This window comes from Quercus lobata, chromosome 12 (genome assembly GCF_001633185.2).
Source record: "Quercus lobata isolate SW786 chromosome 12, ValleyOak3.0 Primary Assembly, whole genome shotgun sequence".
Classification (NCBI taxonomy): domain Eukaryota; kingdom Viridiplantae; phylum Streptophyta; class Magnoliopsida; order Fagales; family Fagaceae; genus Quercus; species Quercus lobata.
In genome coordinates this window covers 30,108,140-30,123,988 of record NC_044915.1, presented here as the reverse complement: position 1 = coordinate 30,123,988, position 15,849 = coordinate 30,108,140, and the positions used below count along the sequence as shown (strand labels likewise).

The 15,849-nt window shown below is 35.4% G+C and overlaps 1 protein-coding gene across 1 annotated transcript; it reads left to right on the top strand.

The window, feature by feature from the left end:
* Nucleotides 1–1,105: 1,105 nt before the first annotated feature.
* On the top strand, nt 1,106–8,975 carry LOC115970525 (potassium transporter 5-like). Its single transcript, XM_031090149.1, has 9 exons — nt 1,106–1,288; nt 1,622–1,624; nt 1,849–2,074; nt 4,050–4,298; nt 4,935–4,985; nt 6,819–7,079; nt 7,170–7,337; nt 7,589–7,843; nt 7,933–8,975. Exons 1-9 carry the CDS (start codon nt 1,106–1,108, stop codon nt 8,895–8,897), a joined length of 2,361 nt encoding a protein of 786 aa, XP_030946009.1. The 3' UTR covers nt 8,898–8,975.
* Nucleotides 8,976–15,849: the final 6,874 nt, after the last annotated feature.

The following is a 15,849-nucleotide window of genomic DNA, read 5'->3' as shown; positions in this document are numbered from 1 at the left end:
CCCAAAGTTTTTATTTTTCAATTTTTTGTTCCTTCTTCTTATTATTAGAGAAACACATTGCATGGGGTTAAGTATTTTTTTTTCTTTTTCCAATTCCTCATCTTTTCACTGAACAAAAAAAAAAAAAAAATTATATATATATATATATATATACTACAACAAAAAATGTCTATTACATCGAGCATTAATATAACAAAATATTTATATAGTAGTTTTAGACAAAATATCGCATCTACAAGTTAAAATGGTTGCAATAGTAACTTAAAAGTGTTAAAATTATTGCATCAACAATAATAAGTTGCAATAACTTATAATTTTCAGCTGCAACAAAAACTTTAATATATTAGGAAAAATTGTTGCAATAACTTAAAATGAAAGCATTGTTGCAATAAATTGAGACCAATTGTTTTTGCAATCTATTGCAACGAAAATTTCGAATTAATAGTTATTGCATTGAAGTTACCATTGTAATAATTTGATATTAATTCTTTTACAATCTATTGCAATGACAAACACGTAACTGCAATGAATATATCGTTGCAATAAAATTGTATCAATTATTTCATAATCAATTGCAGTGACAAAATGAATTAATTATCTATTACAATGAAGATATCATTGCAGTAATTTAATCCGATTTATTTTGTTCTATTACAACAAGTTTTGTGAAGTAAAAGCCTATACTTACAAGATATACGAAATAGTAAATTGTTTATTGCAACAATATATATATATATATATATCATTGCATCAAAGTTATTATTAAAATATTTGGAGTTTATTGCAACAAAATTTTTTATTGCATAAACCTATTACCTCAAATTTTATTGCAACATCTTGTATCAACTATTGCAATAACTCTAATGTTATTGTAATTGTTTTTTATTTTTTATTTTTTTTGCAATAAACATTTTATATATATATATATATATATATATATCTTTTTTAATTTTTTGGGGGAGGGGGACACAGCTCTTTTAGTTTGGATATAAATATGCCACACCCTTGCATCTAGGAAACCCCTCCCTAGGTCTCATCATCATAGAAAAAAAAGATAGTCATTGTGATTTCTTTGGATCACTTTGTACAATCCCGGACGGCAATCATGGAAATGTCAGGTGATGCAGTAGAAGATAATCATAAAACCGAAGAAAGCCAGCCGGAGGAGGAGGAAGTTCCTCGACAACTACTCAATGGGAAAAAACTTTCATGGCAAAAGTTGCGAAGATTTGACTCTTTAGACATCGAATCCAGCAGCGTACAAGGTCATCATGCCCATGGCTCCAAGGTCTCTTTCTACAAATTCACTTATTTATTTATTTATTTATTTATTTTATTTTTTATATATAGATTCTGGCTACATGAGTAACATAGCATCTTTAGATTCTTCACTGATGCATAAGGAACATATGATTGTTGAATTCCAAGGCTCTAAAACCACTTTTTGGTTAAGCACTTAGATTGTTGAATTCTCTCTCTCTCTCTCTCTCTCTCTCTCTCTCTCTATATATATATATATATATATAGTTTACATGTCAAGGTCAGTCGAAAATCTGGACCGATCATATGAAAGATGTCATCAATCATACCTCTTTCAGTTTCAATCAAATCTTTCACATAGGACGTAGGTGTAATGGACCATACTTTTTTGTTACAAACTTATAATACCGTTCTATAAAAAAATGAAGTACATTTCGTTAATGTTCAAGTAAAGAATACCAAATAAAATTGACAAAAAATTAAATAAAGCCCATTAAATAAATTTTCTTATTCATCTTTATTTATTTATTAATTGACAAAATTCCAATTTCAACGTTCAAATTTATAATTTGTGGTATATATTTTTAGACTGTGGCATGGACTGTGATATTGCACCTAGCATTTCAGAGCATTGGAATTGTGTACGGGGACATAGGCACATCACCACTATATGTGTTTGCAAGCACCTTCCCAAATGGCATCAAGCATAATGACGACATTTTGGGTGTTCTTTCTATCATCTTTTACACCCTCACCTTGATCCCTTTGGTTAAATATGTTTTCATTGTCTTAAGGGCCAATGACAATGGTGATGGTAAGATTTTTGACCATTATTAATTATTTAGTTTCTCTTATGTTAATATTGAAATACAAGTTGCACAAGTAGTACACCAAGTGAATATATTTCTTTGTCTTACTAGAATTGTTGATATGCGGGATGCCAGCTTTGTTCGGCTCATACCAATTTTATTTTATTTTTTAACTGCTAACATTTATTTATTTATTTTATAGTATAGTCTATACACCATTATTAGTTTCTTTAAGACATTTTTTCCTCTCTTCGTGTGTGTTAAAATACTTAATATTCTCAAAAAAAAAAAAAAAAACATTAATTTTACGTGTTCAATGCTAAATCCTTTAAACTTTTTTTTTTATCAAATGTTAGTTTCCTTGCGCAGATTTACACATTAATTTTAAAATTATTATTACTTGAAAACTAAAAGAGAGAACGGGTAAATTTTTTAAGTGTAAAATTCTTTTATAGTTATATAATCTTTTCCATATTCAGCTAGCTTCTTCTGATTCATATACCAAATATTCCTCCCACCTCAATTTTGTTCTTTGTTTAATTACTAGTGGATTAACTGTGAAAAAAATGTTCACTCTCTCTCTAAATAAAAAAAAAAAAAAAACCCTTCCACGCTAATTTTTTTTCAATTCCGTTTGGGGAGAATGTTTAGGTTTTGTCAATTTTTTATCCTTCAAAGAAGAATATATTGAATTTATAGTTTTTTAAAACAACATATTTTTCAAGACATTAAATAATTTTATTTTAATACAATAAACAAAATAAACTAAAAATAAATTCATTCAAACACCAATTAACAAATTTTACTCGGCACCAATTCCCAAATATTATAACAATGATTTATTATTTTAATAATATCTTTTTTTGGTATTTTCTTTTGGTACATAATGGTAATAATATTATTTGTGATGTTTTTTGTCTGTAGTTCAAAACATCACCTTCTCTCTCACACTATTTATTATTATTATTTTTTTGAAAGTATTCCTATCTCTTTCAAAACATTTTAAGACTTTCACTAGAGAAAAAGTTCACTCCGAACTCTAGTTTCTTCCAATTTCAAAGTGATAAGTCTAAAACTTTCATGTGTCACATTGTCAGTCTGCCACTTTGTGAACGAACATTGGCCCAAGAAAAAAGAAAGTGAGAAAGACTAGGTTGTAGCTGGGCAGTAAAGTAAGAATGGAGGGCCAAGCATTAACTAGGGAAAAGCTTGACTAGCCAGGTCCTTCTATATAAAGATCGTTTCTGAACAACAGATTTTAGCGTCTTCTACCAATTAAGTCAAAAGTTCAGACTATATAAGGCAAAATGGAAGCACCTGGACTCTTTTAGAAGAAGAAAATAATAATAAATCCCTTTTGTTTTATGGTTAAACTTCATATATATGAGCTCAGTGGGAGTCCATATTCAAATATTTCCACTGCTTGTGAAGAAAATTGAGGCTGATGGGCCATATCTGATCCCCAGTTTTGGGGGATGAAGACATTTTAATATTCATGTTTGTAATATTATATTGTAATGTAATAGATCGACTTCCACAATAATGGTCCTTTTATATTGCTCATATCATATGGTTTTTCAAAAGTCTATAGCTTTCATTGACTAATCAAATTTATAAGACAATACATGCACACACCCATATAAGAATTACCTGTTGTGAGTCATGCTACATTGCAGGTATAATTTTATAGTCATTTTAGTCCAAGTTTAGATGACATCATGAACATTTTTTAAATAGGCTTCTGATTATTCTAATTTTTTTTTCTTCAAGAAACAACATGTCTTTGCCAAAAAAAAAAAAAAAAAAAAAAAAAAACAAAGACTCGGAACAACTTTTTCGATTTAATAGTTTAGTTCCCTTAATAGAGAGAGATTACATAATAATCTTATTTATTAATTTATTGAATTTTTTCCTAAGAAACAAAATTAAAGAACATGAATTGGTATCCCTAATTATTAATGAGTAATTAAATTATTTCAGGAGGGACATTTGCTTTGTACTCTCTCATATGCCGGTATGCGAAGGTCGGTTTGATCCCAAGTCAGCAGGCTGAGGATCAGGAGGTCTCAAATTTCCAGCTTGATTTGCCAAGCAATCGTCTAAAGAGGGCATCTTGGCTTAAGTCTAAGCTGGAAAATAGCCAGTTTGCCAAGTTCTTCCTTTTGTTCGCCACCATGCTTGGTACCTCCATGGTGATTGGGGATGGTGTGCTCACTCCTTGCATCTCAGGTTTGTTTATTTTCTTATTTTATGTTTCTCTAAAACTATAGCAATATAAAATAAAACATGTATAGGAATAGGACAATCACAACCGATGTCTCATATTTATTGGTGGGGACTATACTAGTTACTACCCCACATGTTGAAATATTGGTACATATAATCCTTAGTAGTTACTACCTTTATGACATAGCAAAGAGAAAAAAAGTTACTACCTTTATCTTCCTCACATATTGTAGGAGAGAAAGTATCAATTCTACAAGAAAAAAGAATTACAAAAAATAGAGAGGTTTTATTTTACTAGCCATTGATATTGTTTGAATAATTGGAAGCAAATACACTGAATACATTTAAACTAAGGTTTTAGAAATAGTTAAAAAATGTCATTGTCAAAACAAAATGGTAGAATGGTATATGGAGTTTGAATGTAACAATATTAATGATTTATATATCAAATTGTGCAATTCATAGAAGAGGCCGCCTTGATAATTTTCCTCGAATGTAGGCAAGGCATCTCTTGGCCGCATGTCATTTCCAATTTCTTAAAGATATATTTATTGGAATTTACTAGAGTTTCGTCTCTTACTCTCTCGCTCATTTTCTTCTTCGACTTTTGACTTTTTTTCTTGTCACTTTTGATGGCAGTTTTATCAGCAGTGGGAGGGATCAAGGAAGCTACATCTGCAATGTCAGATGGTATTAACTACTACCCCACATAATGCAAAGCTCTTTCCTTTTATGGATTGCCAATTCAATTTTTTCTTTTTTGTTGCATGATGCATGGTATATTTACAATACGACTATTTTTGACTCTCAAAAAAAAAGAAAAAAACGACAAATTTTCGTTTCCAACTTTGACTGCTAAGTAGTAGACAAAAATGACTAATGACTGAATTTAATGACATACAAACAGGAATTTTGAATCCAATGACTCTTAAGGCCAGGCAAATGAGGCACGTTTTGAATTGGAATCTTTCTTTTTTCCATAGGAAAGTTAGACTATCGAAAATGAAATGTTATTTTGTGGCCAAATTCAAGAAGATGACTCTTCTGCACATGGAAAAGCGTAATATATTATGCTGTGTTTCCACCCTATGTCACCTTGACAGTTACAGGGTCGATATATGCACAACAAATAGAAATATAATTAGGTTAATTCTATTTTTCCATAATTAAGTCCAGATTGTAATTGTGTGATGGGCTGTTGAACGTGGAACTCTTTTAATTAAACCATTAAGTCATTAACTAAATGATATTCCCCTTCCATTTTGACTCATATTTTTAAACATGCTGTCATTTTGATCCATGTTGTCATTTCACTTATGAAAAATGCTTATATGATTATTGAATTACACTGTTAGCTTAAAATTTCTATTTCTATCATGAGATGATGACAGAGACTATAATATCAGAAAGTTTATAAATATAAGAATTAATAAAATCACTACACCAAAATAAGTCTATTACATCAAATGTTAATACAACAACATTAGTATAATGTAATAAGAAACAAAACAATATTGCATCTATAAGTTAAAAATCGTTGCAATAATAACTTTAAAGTGGTAAATTATTGCATTTATAATAATTAATTGCAATAACTTATAATTATTGGTATTATATTAGGAAAATTTGTTGTAATAACTTAAAATAAAAATTTAAAATAAAGATATCGTTACAATAACTTGATAACAACTATTTTTGCAATATATTACAACAAAAATTTCAAAACAATATTTTATTGCAATAAAGAAATCATTGTAATCATTTGATATTAATTATTTTACAATCTATTGCAATAACAAACATGAAACGAATATATCATTGCAATAATTTGATGTTAATTATTTTACCATATATTACAATGACAGATATGAAACAATTATTTATTACAACGAATATATCGTTACAAGAAATTGTTTATTGCAACAACATATATCATTGCATCAAAGTTATCATTAAAATATTTAGTGATTATTGCAATAAAAGTTTTTGTTGCACAAATTTATTACCTCAAAATTTATTGCAACAACTCACATTAACTATTGTAATGACTTTAATGTTATTATAATGATTTTATGTAGTTGTAATAAATATTTTTCTTGTAGTGAATTAAAAAAACTTGAGGACCAAATTAAAAACGTTACCAAAATATAGGACCAAAAGGTATTTTTTTTTTGCCAATTTTTATATAGAAAACACTTTTTTTTTTTTTTTTTTGAAAAGATATAGAAAACACTTTTAAACATACGTACAAGAACGGCCAATTTAGTACTTTTGAACATCAAGCACTAAGTTTTGACTTTGCGCGTGCAAAAAAAAAAGTTTTGACTTTGCCAAAACTAAGGGCACAGTAATCAAAAACTATGAAGCTCGAGTAGCTAAAATAGAAAACTACATGTACCAACTTTTTAGGGACGATTATATTATGATTCATAAATAAAATCAACCCAACTAATGCTTAATCCTAGTTAATCATATTATCATTTGTGTATTGCAATATTTACACTACAGCTTCTTTGTGTGCAGATATGATTATTTGGATATCAGTTGCCATCTTGGTCCTCCTATTCAGTGCTCAAAGATTTGGAACTGACAAAGTGGGCTACACTTTTGCTCCAATAATTTGTATTTGGTTTGCATTCATTGGTGGAATTGGCATTTTCAATTTCTTCAAATTTGATACATCTGTTATCAAAGCTCTAAACCCACAGTACATTTTCGACTATTTTAAGAGGAACAAAAAAGAAGCATGGATTTCCCTTGGTGGCACTGTTCTTTCTATAACAGGTTAGAATTTGGTTGCATAATGAATCTGTATATTTGGATAACTTGGAGAATCCATTAATAGAGTGTGTGTTTAAATGAAAACAAATGCAGGAACGGAAGCTCTATTTGCTGATGTTGGGCATTTCACAGTTAAGTCCATACAAATAAGTATGTGCTCAGTGATCTATCCGGCTCTCATATTAGCATACGCTGGACAAGCAGCCTTCCTTCGCAAGCACAATAACCTTATTGGGGACCCCTTCTTCCAGTCTATACCACGTAAAACAATCAATTCAGTCTGCTTAATTTATTTATTTATTTTTTTTATCTTTTTGAAAATTGGATTGTTTAAAAAACTTGCATCTTAGAAAAAAGAGGGGAATTTTTTAAAAATTGTACCTTCAAAATGTGCGATTTGAAATTGTTGTACCAAACTGTTGTTTATATTTTGCTTGATGAGGTTCATCACATATACCTTTGTTTATAATGTGTTATATTTTGACTGACCGTGGTGGCTACTTATGATGCAGGTTCTTTGTATTGGCCAGTGTTTGTTATAGCTGTATTGGCAGCCATCATAGCAAGCCAAGCTATGATTTCAGGATCTTTCTCTATAATCCAGCAATCATTATCACTAGGGTGCTTCCCTCGTGTGAAAATTGTGCATACATCAGCTAAGTATGAAGGACAAGTTTACATACCAGAAATTAATTACCTTCTAATGTTGGCTTGTGTTGGGGTCACATTAGGTTTTAGAAGCACCGCAAGGATTGGCAATGCATATGGTAAAATTGCCAATAACTTCTACAAAATTATCATTTAATAGCCTCTTTGTCAATTAAAATTTTTAACCTATGTTCTTTACTGCATGCAGGGATAGCGGTGGTGTTTGTTATGACTCTCACATCGTCCTTCCTAGTACTAATCATGATAATGATATGGAAAACCCACATACTTCTCATTATCTCCTACGTTCTTGTTATTGGCACCATTGAGCTTATCTATTTAAGCTCGGTCCTCTACAAATTTGACCAAGGAGGATATCTTCCCCTAGCCTTTGCTGCAATATTAATGATTATTATGTATGTTTGGAATGATGTGCATAGAAGCAAGTACTATTATGAGCTTGATCATAAAATCTCTCCTGATAAGCTCAAGGAAGTTGTTACTAGCACAAACTTGAGTCAAATGCCTGGGCTAGCCATATTCTACTCAGAGCTTGTTCAGGGTATCCCACCCATTTTCAAGCACTATGTTTCAAATGTGCCTGCGTTGCATTCGGTCCTTGTTTTCGTGTCCATCAAGTCACTACCTATAGGTAAGGTTCCAGCTGATGAACGCTTCCTCTTTCGTCGAGTGGAGCCTTATGAGCTCAATGTGTTTCGTTGTGTTGTGAGATATGGATACACAGATGTGCGCAATGAGCAAGAGCCTTTTGAGAACTTGTTGATTGAAAAGTTGAAAGGGTTTATTGCTAACGGTGAATTTTGGTTGTCCCAGAATGATCTCAACAAGGATGATGATAGTGGAGAGTATTTAGATGAAGGGGAGGTTGATGGAGAGAATAATGAACATAAGGATGTAAAGCAAGTTGATGAAGAGAAGCGACAAGAGGCAATTGACAAAGAGATTGAGGCAGTGAACCAGGCATGGCGTGCTGGAGTTGTACACTTGATTGGTGAGAATGAAGTGGTTGCAAGCAAAGGAGCTAGTGTAGCGAGGAGAATTATAATAGATTATGCTTACAATATCTTGAAGAGAAATTTGAGGCAAAGTGAGAAAGTGTTTGATATTCCTCACAAGCGAATGCTAAAAGTTGGCATGACTTATGAACTTTAGAACATGATTTGACGATGTTGGGATACAATGGGAGCATAGCAAAGCTATGGAGATCGTTGTCTCTCACACCTTAATTATTTGTTGCCACTTGTATGTGATATTAATTTTGTACATTAAGAATAAGCATCGCAATTAATTTTGTACATGACAGAGGAATAGCTCATTTAGATGTAATACCTAATTATATTTATGTTAAAGAGAAGTTTCTTTATAGGCTTCAGGGATTTTGGATGTGCAACTCTCCAATCCTTGCTAAGTGCTTGCCACGTGAAAAATTGTGATTCATGTGACTTGTGATAAACTCAAGCAATTATCAAGACTCTTGTACCTTAGCGTAGTGTCCAATTCACACAATATATAACAAGAACTTAGGTTCAAATCCTCTTTCTCTATTATTGCCAAATATTTATATATATATATATATATTTTGAAGAAATCATAACAAGAAATATGATAATCTTAATTGGTAAGCTTAACATATCCTTTGATGCTATGATTTATTAGCTTAATTATATATTAAAAAAGGGTTAATGACCTTCGTGGTTTAATGGGTTAGGTGATCTTTTGATTGGTATGGTGTAGAGATAATTCGGCTACATTACACTGTTAAAATTTTAGACTTTCTCATTGCTTGTATATTTTTTTGGGGAGAATGAGAAAGTTTTCTTGTTCATCCCAGAGGAGGATAGGCACCAATTGGATCTAGATTTATACCAACTTTAATAGCTAAAAAAGATTACCCAGTTTTTCTAGTATAATGGAGCACTGCAATAATCAATTAACGAAGTACTAATTATTTTAGAAACCATGAATAACATGAACAAAGTTGTGTCTTTTTTGTTACTTTTCCATTGTGAAAAATCTAAGATTGATCCCAATAATTTAATTATCAGATTGATTGTGGCATAAATCCAAAATTAATCATTAATAATTTAAAAATAACAATAATATTTTAATTTCCGCAATCAAAAAATGCAAAGAAGATCATCACGATTCACAAGGATTTGGACTCTTCAAATAAAAAAATAAAAAAAAGAAAAAAGAAAAAAGGAACCACTTAAATGGTAACCAACCCCACAGGAAATTTCACAATAGAATAATAATTGTTACAAACTTACAACCAGTCCACACTTCCACACTTTTAATTACAAAAACTTATCATGTAATGGACAAACACTAAAAAATCATAACAAATATCAAGTTTTAATTGGAGTAATATTATTTTCATTTAGACTTATAATATTATTGACATGACTTTAATTATGTACCAATCACAACAAATTATGTGTCAAAGTATTATAAAAAAATAAAAAAAATTATGAAAACTTTTTATTGTGTCACTAAATTTTAGCAGGGATGGAATTGATGCATAATGGTGATGGATTATAATTTCTCAACACGTCTAAAGAATGTTAAATTTGATGACGATCCTATCTAGTCCAGAAAACTGTCAATAATTATTTTCAAAAAAAAAAAAAAAACTGTCAATAATTAATCAAAGCACGTGATCCGCAAGCCTTTATATAACGTTAAAGTGAAACATGATGGCCAGGACTTTTTTTAACGCCTTGTGGAGATGCTAGCTGGTTTGCAATTTTCCAAGTTGAGAATGATATGAAAATGAAATATCTAGCAGGTACAGGAAAACCTATTTATTTTATTATTTATTATTTCATGCGGCGTGCAATAACTTTTGGGCGTTTTTGACTAAAATTGCAATCAACATATGGACACGAAGTTTCATAAATTGGGCCATAAGTAATATTATAGACATAAATTATTTTATAATATTTTTACAAACTACTAATATGATTTTAGTAATTTTATAAATAATCATTGATAAACATAAATGTGATATTAGTGATGGACCTATATTAAAATTAATAAGAATTTGTCACATCAATAGTTTGTAAAAATATTGTAAAATAGTTTGTGACTGTAGCATTACTCAAATTGCCAATCAATTAAATTACAAAAATTTTAACATCAACCCATTTACTCATTGGTATACATAATACGATTGTATTTGTGATTGTTGTAGGAAATAGGGATTTAAAGTATTGAGTTTTAACCTATCAAAAAAGAAGTGTATAGTTAGTTTTTATTTTTTATTTATTTTTTTTTAAAGAAAAAAAAAAGTAGAGTTTTAGTAATAGACTTTTTGTGAAGAGTTTTAACTTAAAAAAAAAAAAAAATTAACACTTAAAGACTACAATTATTATTATTTTGAGAAGAAAAGACTACAATAATTAAAGTGCCTTGAGTAGTTATATCTGTTTAATAATCAAATTGATAAAAACGATTAGAGGTGAGAAATAAAAAAAGATATTAAAAAAATTGCATTGTATGCTCATATATATCTGAAACCCAATTGTGGTTACACGATTTTCCCGGCCCAAATTCGATTGATCAGGCCCTGACCCAAAGCGCAACCCACAATAAATATTTGTAGAGGATGGGTCAAAGAACTTGGTCTCAGTGAGTCTATTCGGTCTGATATATGGACAGCATTGTTGCAGAAAATAAAAACACCAGAATGGATCTCTCACGTATAAGTTTATTTCTTTAGTTCCTCATACAAAATTTTTCGTCCCCTTCTTTGAGGGACTCCACTACATTATATAGTTCCCCTCCTCTCATCTCAACCTTACACCTGTTGATCATCTAAGCATCTACTTGAGTGCCTGTCCCATCAGACGCCCTTATCTCTCCTCATGTGAGTTGCAGAGGCCAAGGCGGTACTGTTCAGGGGTCATTTCCTCATTAATGTAGCCAAGAGGGTGGTTGGGGCGCAATTAATGTGGTGGTAGCTCTCCCTGGGATATTTTGGATTTTATTCATTTTATATGTTGAGAGGGTGAACTGAGTTGGCTGGGGAGAGTTCCCCGTCTGGACTTCGTGAAGTCCGAGGAGGAGTTACTCCTCGGAAAGGTTACCTCCTCGTTATTGGGATTGAATAGTGCTTCATGTGTGGTTTCTCTTCGGGCAGGACGCTCCTCGGACGGGCCTGATTTTGGAATAGCCCATTATTTCTGGGCCGGGCCCCACAATAGCCCCTCAAAACTCCGGTTTCTATCTCATTCTGAGGAGAAAACGGGGTTTTGATGTTTGGGAGAGGACGGAAATAAGGAGAGCGTGTGGCGCGCGTGCGGTCCGTTACTTTTGACGCGCTACAATTTACGAGGCGCGGCCATTAACTTCTGGAGGCGTTATGTTCCCTTATCCAACGGTGTGGCGTAGATTGAACGGCCATTGTTTTTTCTCGTGTTTTTAGGCAGGAGTGATCTTTTCTCTCACCTACTGGCTATATAAGACGTCAGAGGGGTTCAGTTTCTTCTTTTTATCTGCATTTCATAAACCTCAGAGGACTCTAGAGAACCCCATCGAATCCCAGAGATATACCAGCACTTGCGTCCGTTACGCCACCGTAGCCGTTTTCTGTGAAGCGTTTCGTCCACGAGAGATTTCTAGGCGTCCCGTCGAGCGTTTTGTGGAAGTACCGGTACGTTTTGTTCATCTCGCCGTTTCAATTCCCTCCTCGGACTCTACTTTTCTTCTTAGTTTTTACTTTCGTTTCCCCAGTTCAGTTCTGATGGGTAGATTTGAGAAATTAGTAAAAACTTCAGCCGCTATGGAAGCCTTTAGGGCAAAATACCACATTCCCCCGGGGGTTGGGCTGCGGTACTGTCCTCTTGAAGGAGTATTGACAGATAGGCGTGAGGGAGAAGTCGTTATCCCCATGATTGCTTTCATAGAGGGAGGGATGACACTTCCCATGCGTAGGATTACAAGGGAGTACTTGTTCAACCATAGGTTGACGCATATCAGTGTGCCCCGAATATGTTCAAGATACTAGGCTGTGTAGATGTCTTAAACGAGCGGATGAATCTAGGCCTTACTTGGCACGATGTGGCTTATCTGTACGAATGTCATCGCCTCGGGGATGAGGGGTATTATCTTAAATCCCGGAACGAGGACGTTAGGTTGATCTCTTGTCTCCCAATATCCAATAAGACAGTGAAGAATGATTTCCTTATTGCTTCTGGGGAGTGGTTCGACGGTATTCATTGTCCAACTCGGGCAGGAAACCCAGGTGCGGCGTCTCTAGGATCGGTCCCTTTTGGGATAGGATTTAGCATTGAGGGGTTACATTTTTTGCTTTCCTTATAATTGGAAGATTTCGTGAACTAATCCCCTTTTCCTTGATTGTTTGCAGATAAAATTCACGTCGCCCCTCGGCTAAACTTTGTGAACGTGCCAGCGTTGAACTACCTTCTTAGGTCGGAGATCTACATTTCCGAGGACGGGCAGTTGCGTGCTGCCCATCTGGTTCTGGGCTATCAACCTCTGAGCAGCTCTTTCCAGGCTATCGGTCACGCCATAAGGGCTGGTAGTCCGAGGTTGGCTAGGATTGACGTGTCCAGGGACGGGTTCCTAGCTGAACACGATCTGCCACCAGTTGTGCTGCCCGGTGTTAGAGATCCCTACTTGGCAGAGCAGCTACCTCCGCCAAACGAGCCTGGTGCTGCCGTTCAGGTTGAAGAGGAAGCTGAATCATCTCGTCTTTCCCTTGAGGCAGAGATAGACGAGTTTTATTTTGAGGAGGAAGTTCAGCAGACCCCCCTGGTGGAACTTTCCGATCCCGAAGGAGAGCGGGACCGACATTCTGCAGTTGGTGTTCCTTCCATCGTTATCTGCTCGGACGATACTTCGGGCGAAGAGATAGAGCCCATGGCAGGAAAAGGAAAAACTCTGAAGGAACTGATGGCCTCCCGAGGGAAAGGCCAGTCGTCGAAAGGACAGTCATCGAAAGGGCAGTCCTCGAAGGCACCAACTCCACCACAGGGCAAGACCCTCCCTCCTGTGGCCCCTACGGACACCTCGGAGCTTGGCCTTAAGGTTAATCCCAACCTAAAGAAGAAAAGGCCGGCCGACACTCCTGAGGAGGGCGAGGTGGTTGCCCAGCCGACCAAGCAGCAAAAGACCACTCGCGCGCCAAGGAGCAGAAGGGGCAACTCCTCGGAGAGTCGGGACGAGGAGAATCTTGCGGAGGTACGTGCTGCCCCGCGTGTATGGGGCCCCAGGTTGGAGCTGGATGGGGTGGCCATCCCCTACAATGCTTCGATCCGAGAGTACAACCGAGGCCGGGCGGGATACGTGGCCGAGGCCTTAGAGCAGCCCCTACTCCTTCCTCGGGATATGGAGGCTTATAGGCGGTTCTCTCAGCCTGAGATTTTCCTATCCCTTAAAAGGGATCTCGCGATGGTAAGTAATCATTTTACTGTTTCATTGATCTATTTGACCTTGTTAGATTAAAGCAATCTTGCTTCGTTTGTAGATTACTCAGCAGGTATTCGTGGCTGAGGAATTTTGCCGCGGTAACAGTAGTCGGGCTGAGGTCAAGACCCAGGCACGGGCGGAGGTGGAGAAAACCTTGGGGTCCCTCCAGCACGATTACGCTGAACTCATGGACAAGTTCAAGGAGTCGGAGAACTGGCGCAAATCTGCAGACGCTGGTTTGAAGAATGCTGAGGCCCAGGCGGAGGACCAGCGCAAGGAGCTGTTCGCGACCCAGATCAACCTCGCCACCGAGAAACAGGCAGTGCAGGACCTCAAGAATGCTCTGCAAAAGGTTGAGGATGAGTTGCTGCGGGTCAAAGAGGAGGCCCAGCTGATCCGGGAGGCCTCAGAGTCTGAGAAGAATGCTGCTCGCCAGCTCGGGGCCGAAGAGACAGAGGCGAGGCTATCCGAGGAGATCCCTGAGGTATGCCGTGAATATTGCGGCATCTCATGGTCTCGTGCCCTCGATGCTGCAGGAGTTCCTGCTGACTCGGCGCTGAGACTGCCTGAGAGCATTTTCTATCCTAAGGAGATCCGAGAATATCCTGACAGTGTCCAAGCAGCCTCTGAGCAGGATCCGGTGGTGCCTAATACCGCACCTGTGCCTGACGTGGCGAAAGATCATGTTACGGACTCTTCCATAGAGGTTCCTCCCCCTCAGCCCGAGTCAAAAGAAGATCCCCCTGCCCAGGCTTAGCTTTTTAGGCTTCTATTTTTTTTTAAATGAAAGTCGTCCTATTTTTTCTTTATTCTTTTGTAAGGACCTCTTTTTCTAATGTACTCGGGATACTAATATGAAATATTCGCTTTGCTTACTATGGATGCACGTCAGTAGCGCTCTTCTTTAAACATTTGCAACTATGTAGATACAGATAAACGGTCAAAATAAAATGGGTTTTTGGGCTACGCATCTGAGAGTTGCGATGGTGCCAGACTGCGCGCAAGTATTAAAATGATTTCCTTTAAGTAATAATCTCCCAATCTATCATAAGCAATAATTTCCCCCAAGTCTGTGGTCTGAGGAGCCATGCAGGACTTAGGTTCTGTTTAAAGCTATGAATAGTTGTCTTAAGTAATAATTTCCCCTTAGTCTGTGGTCCGTGGAGCCATACAGGACTAGGTTCTGTTTAAAACTTATAAGAAATAATTTCCCAATCTATCATAAGCAATAATTTCCCCCAAGTCTGTGGTCCGAGGAGCCATGCAGGACTTAGGTTCTGTTTAAAGCTATGAATAGTTGTCTTAAGTAATAATTTCCTCTTAGTCTGTGGTCCGTGGAGCCATGCAGGACTAGGTTCTGTTTAAAACTTATAAGTAATAATTTCCCCCAAGTCTGTGGTCCGAGGAGCCATGCAGGACTTGGGTTCTGTTTAAAACTATGAATAGTTGCCTTAAGTATTAATTTCCCCTTAGTCTGTGGTCCGTGGAGCCATGCAGGACTAGGTTCTGTTTAAAACTTATAAGTAATAATTTCCCAATCTATCATAAGCAATAATTTCCCCCAAGTCTGTGGTCCGAGAAGCCATGCAGGACTTAGGTTCTGTTTAAAACTATGAATAGTTGCCTTAAGTATTAATTTCCCCTTAGTCTGTGGTCCGTGGAGCCATGCAGG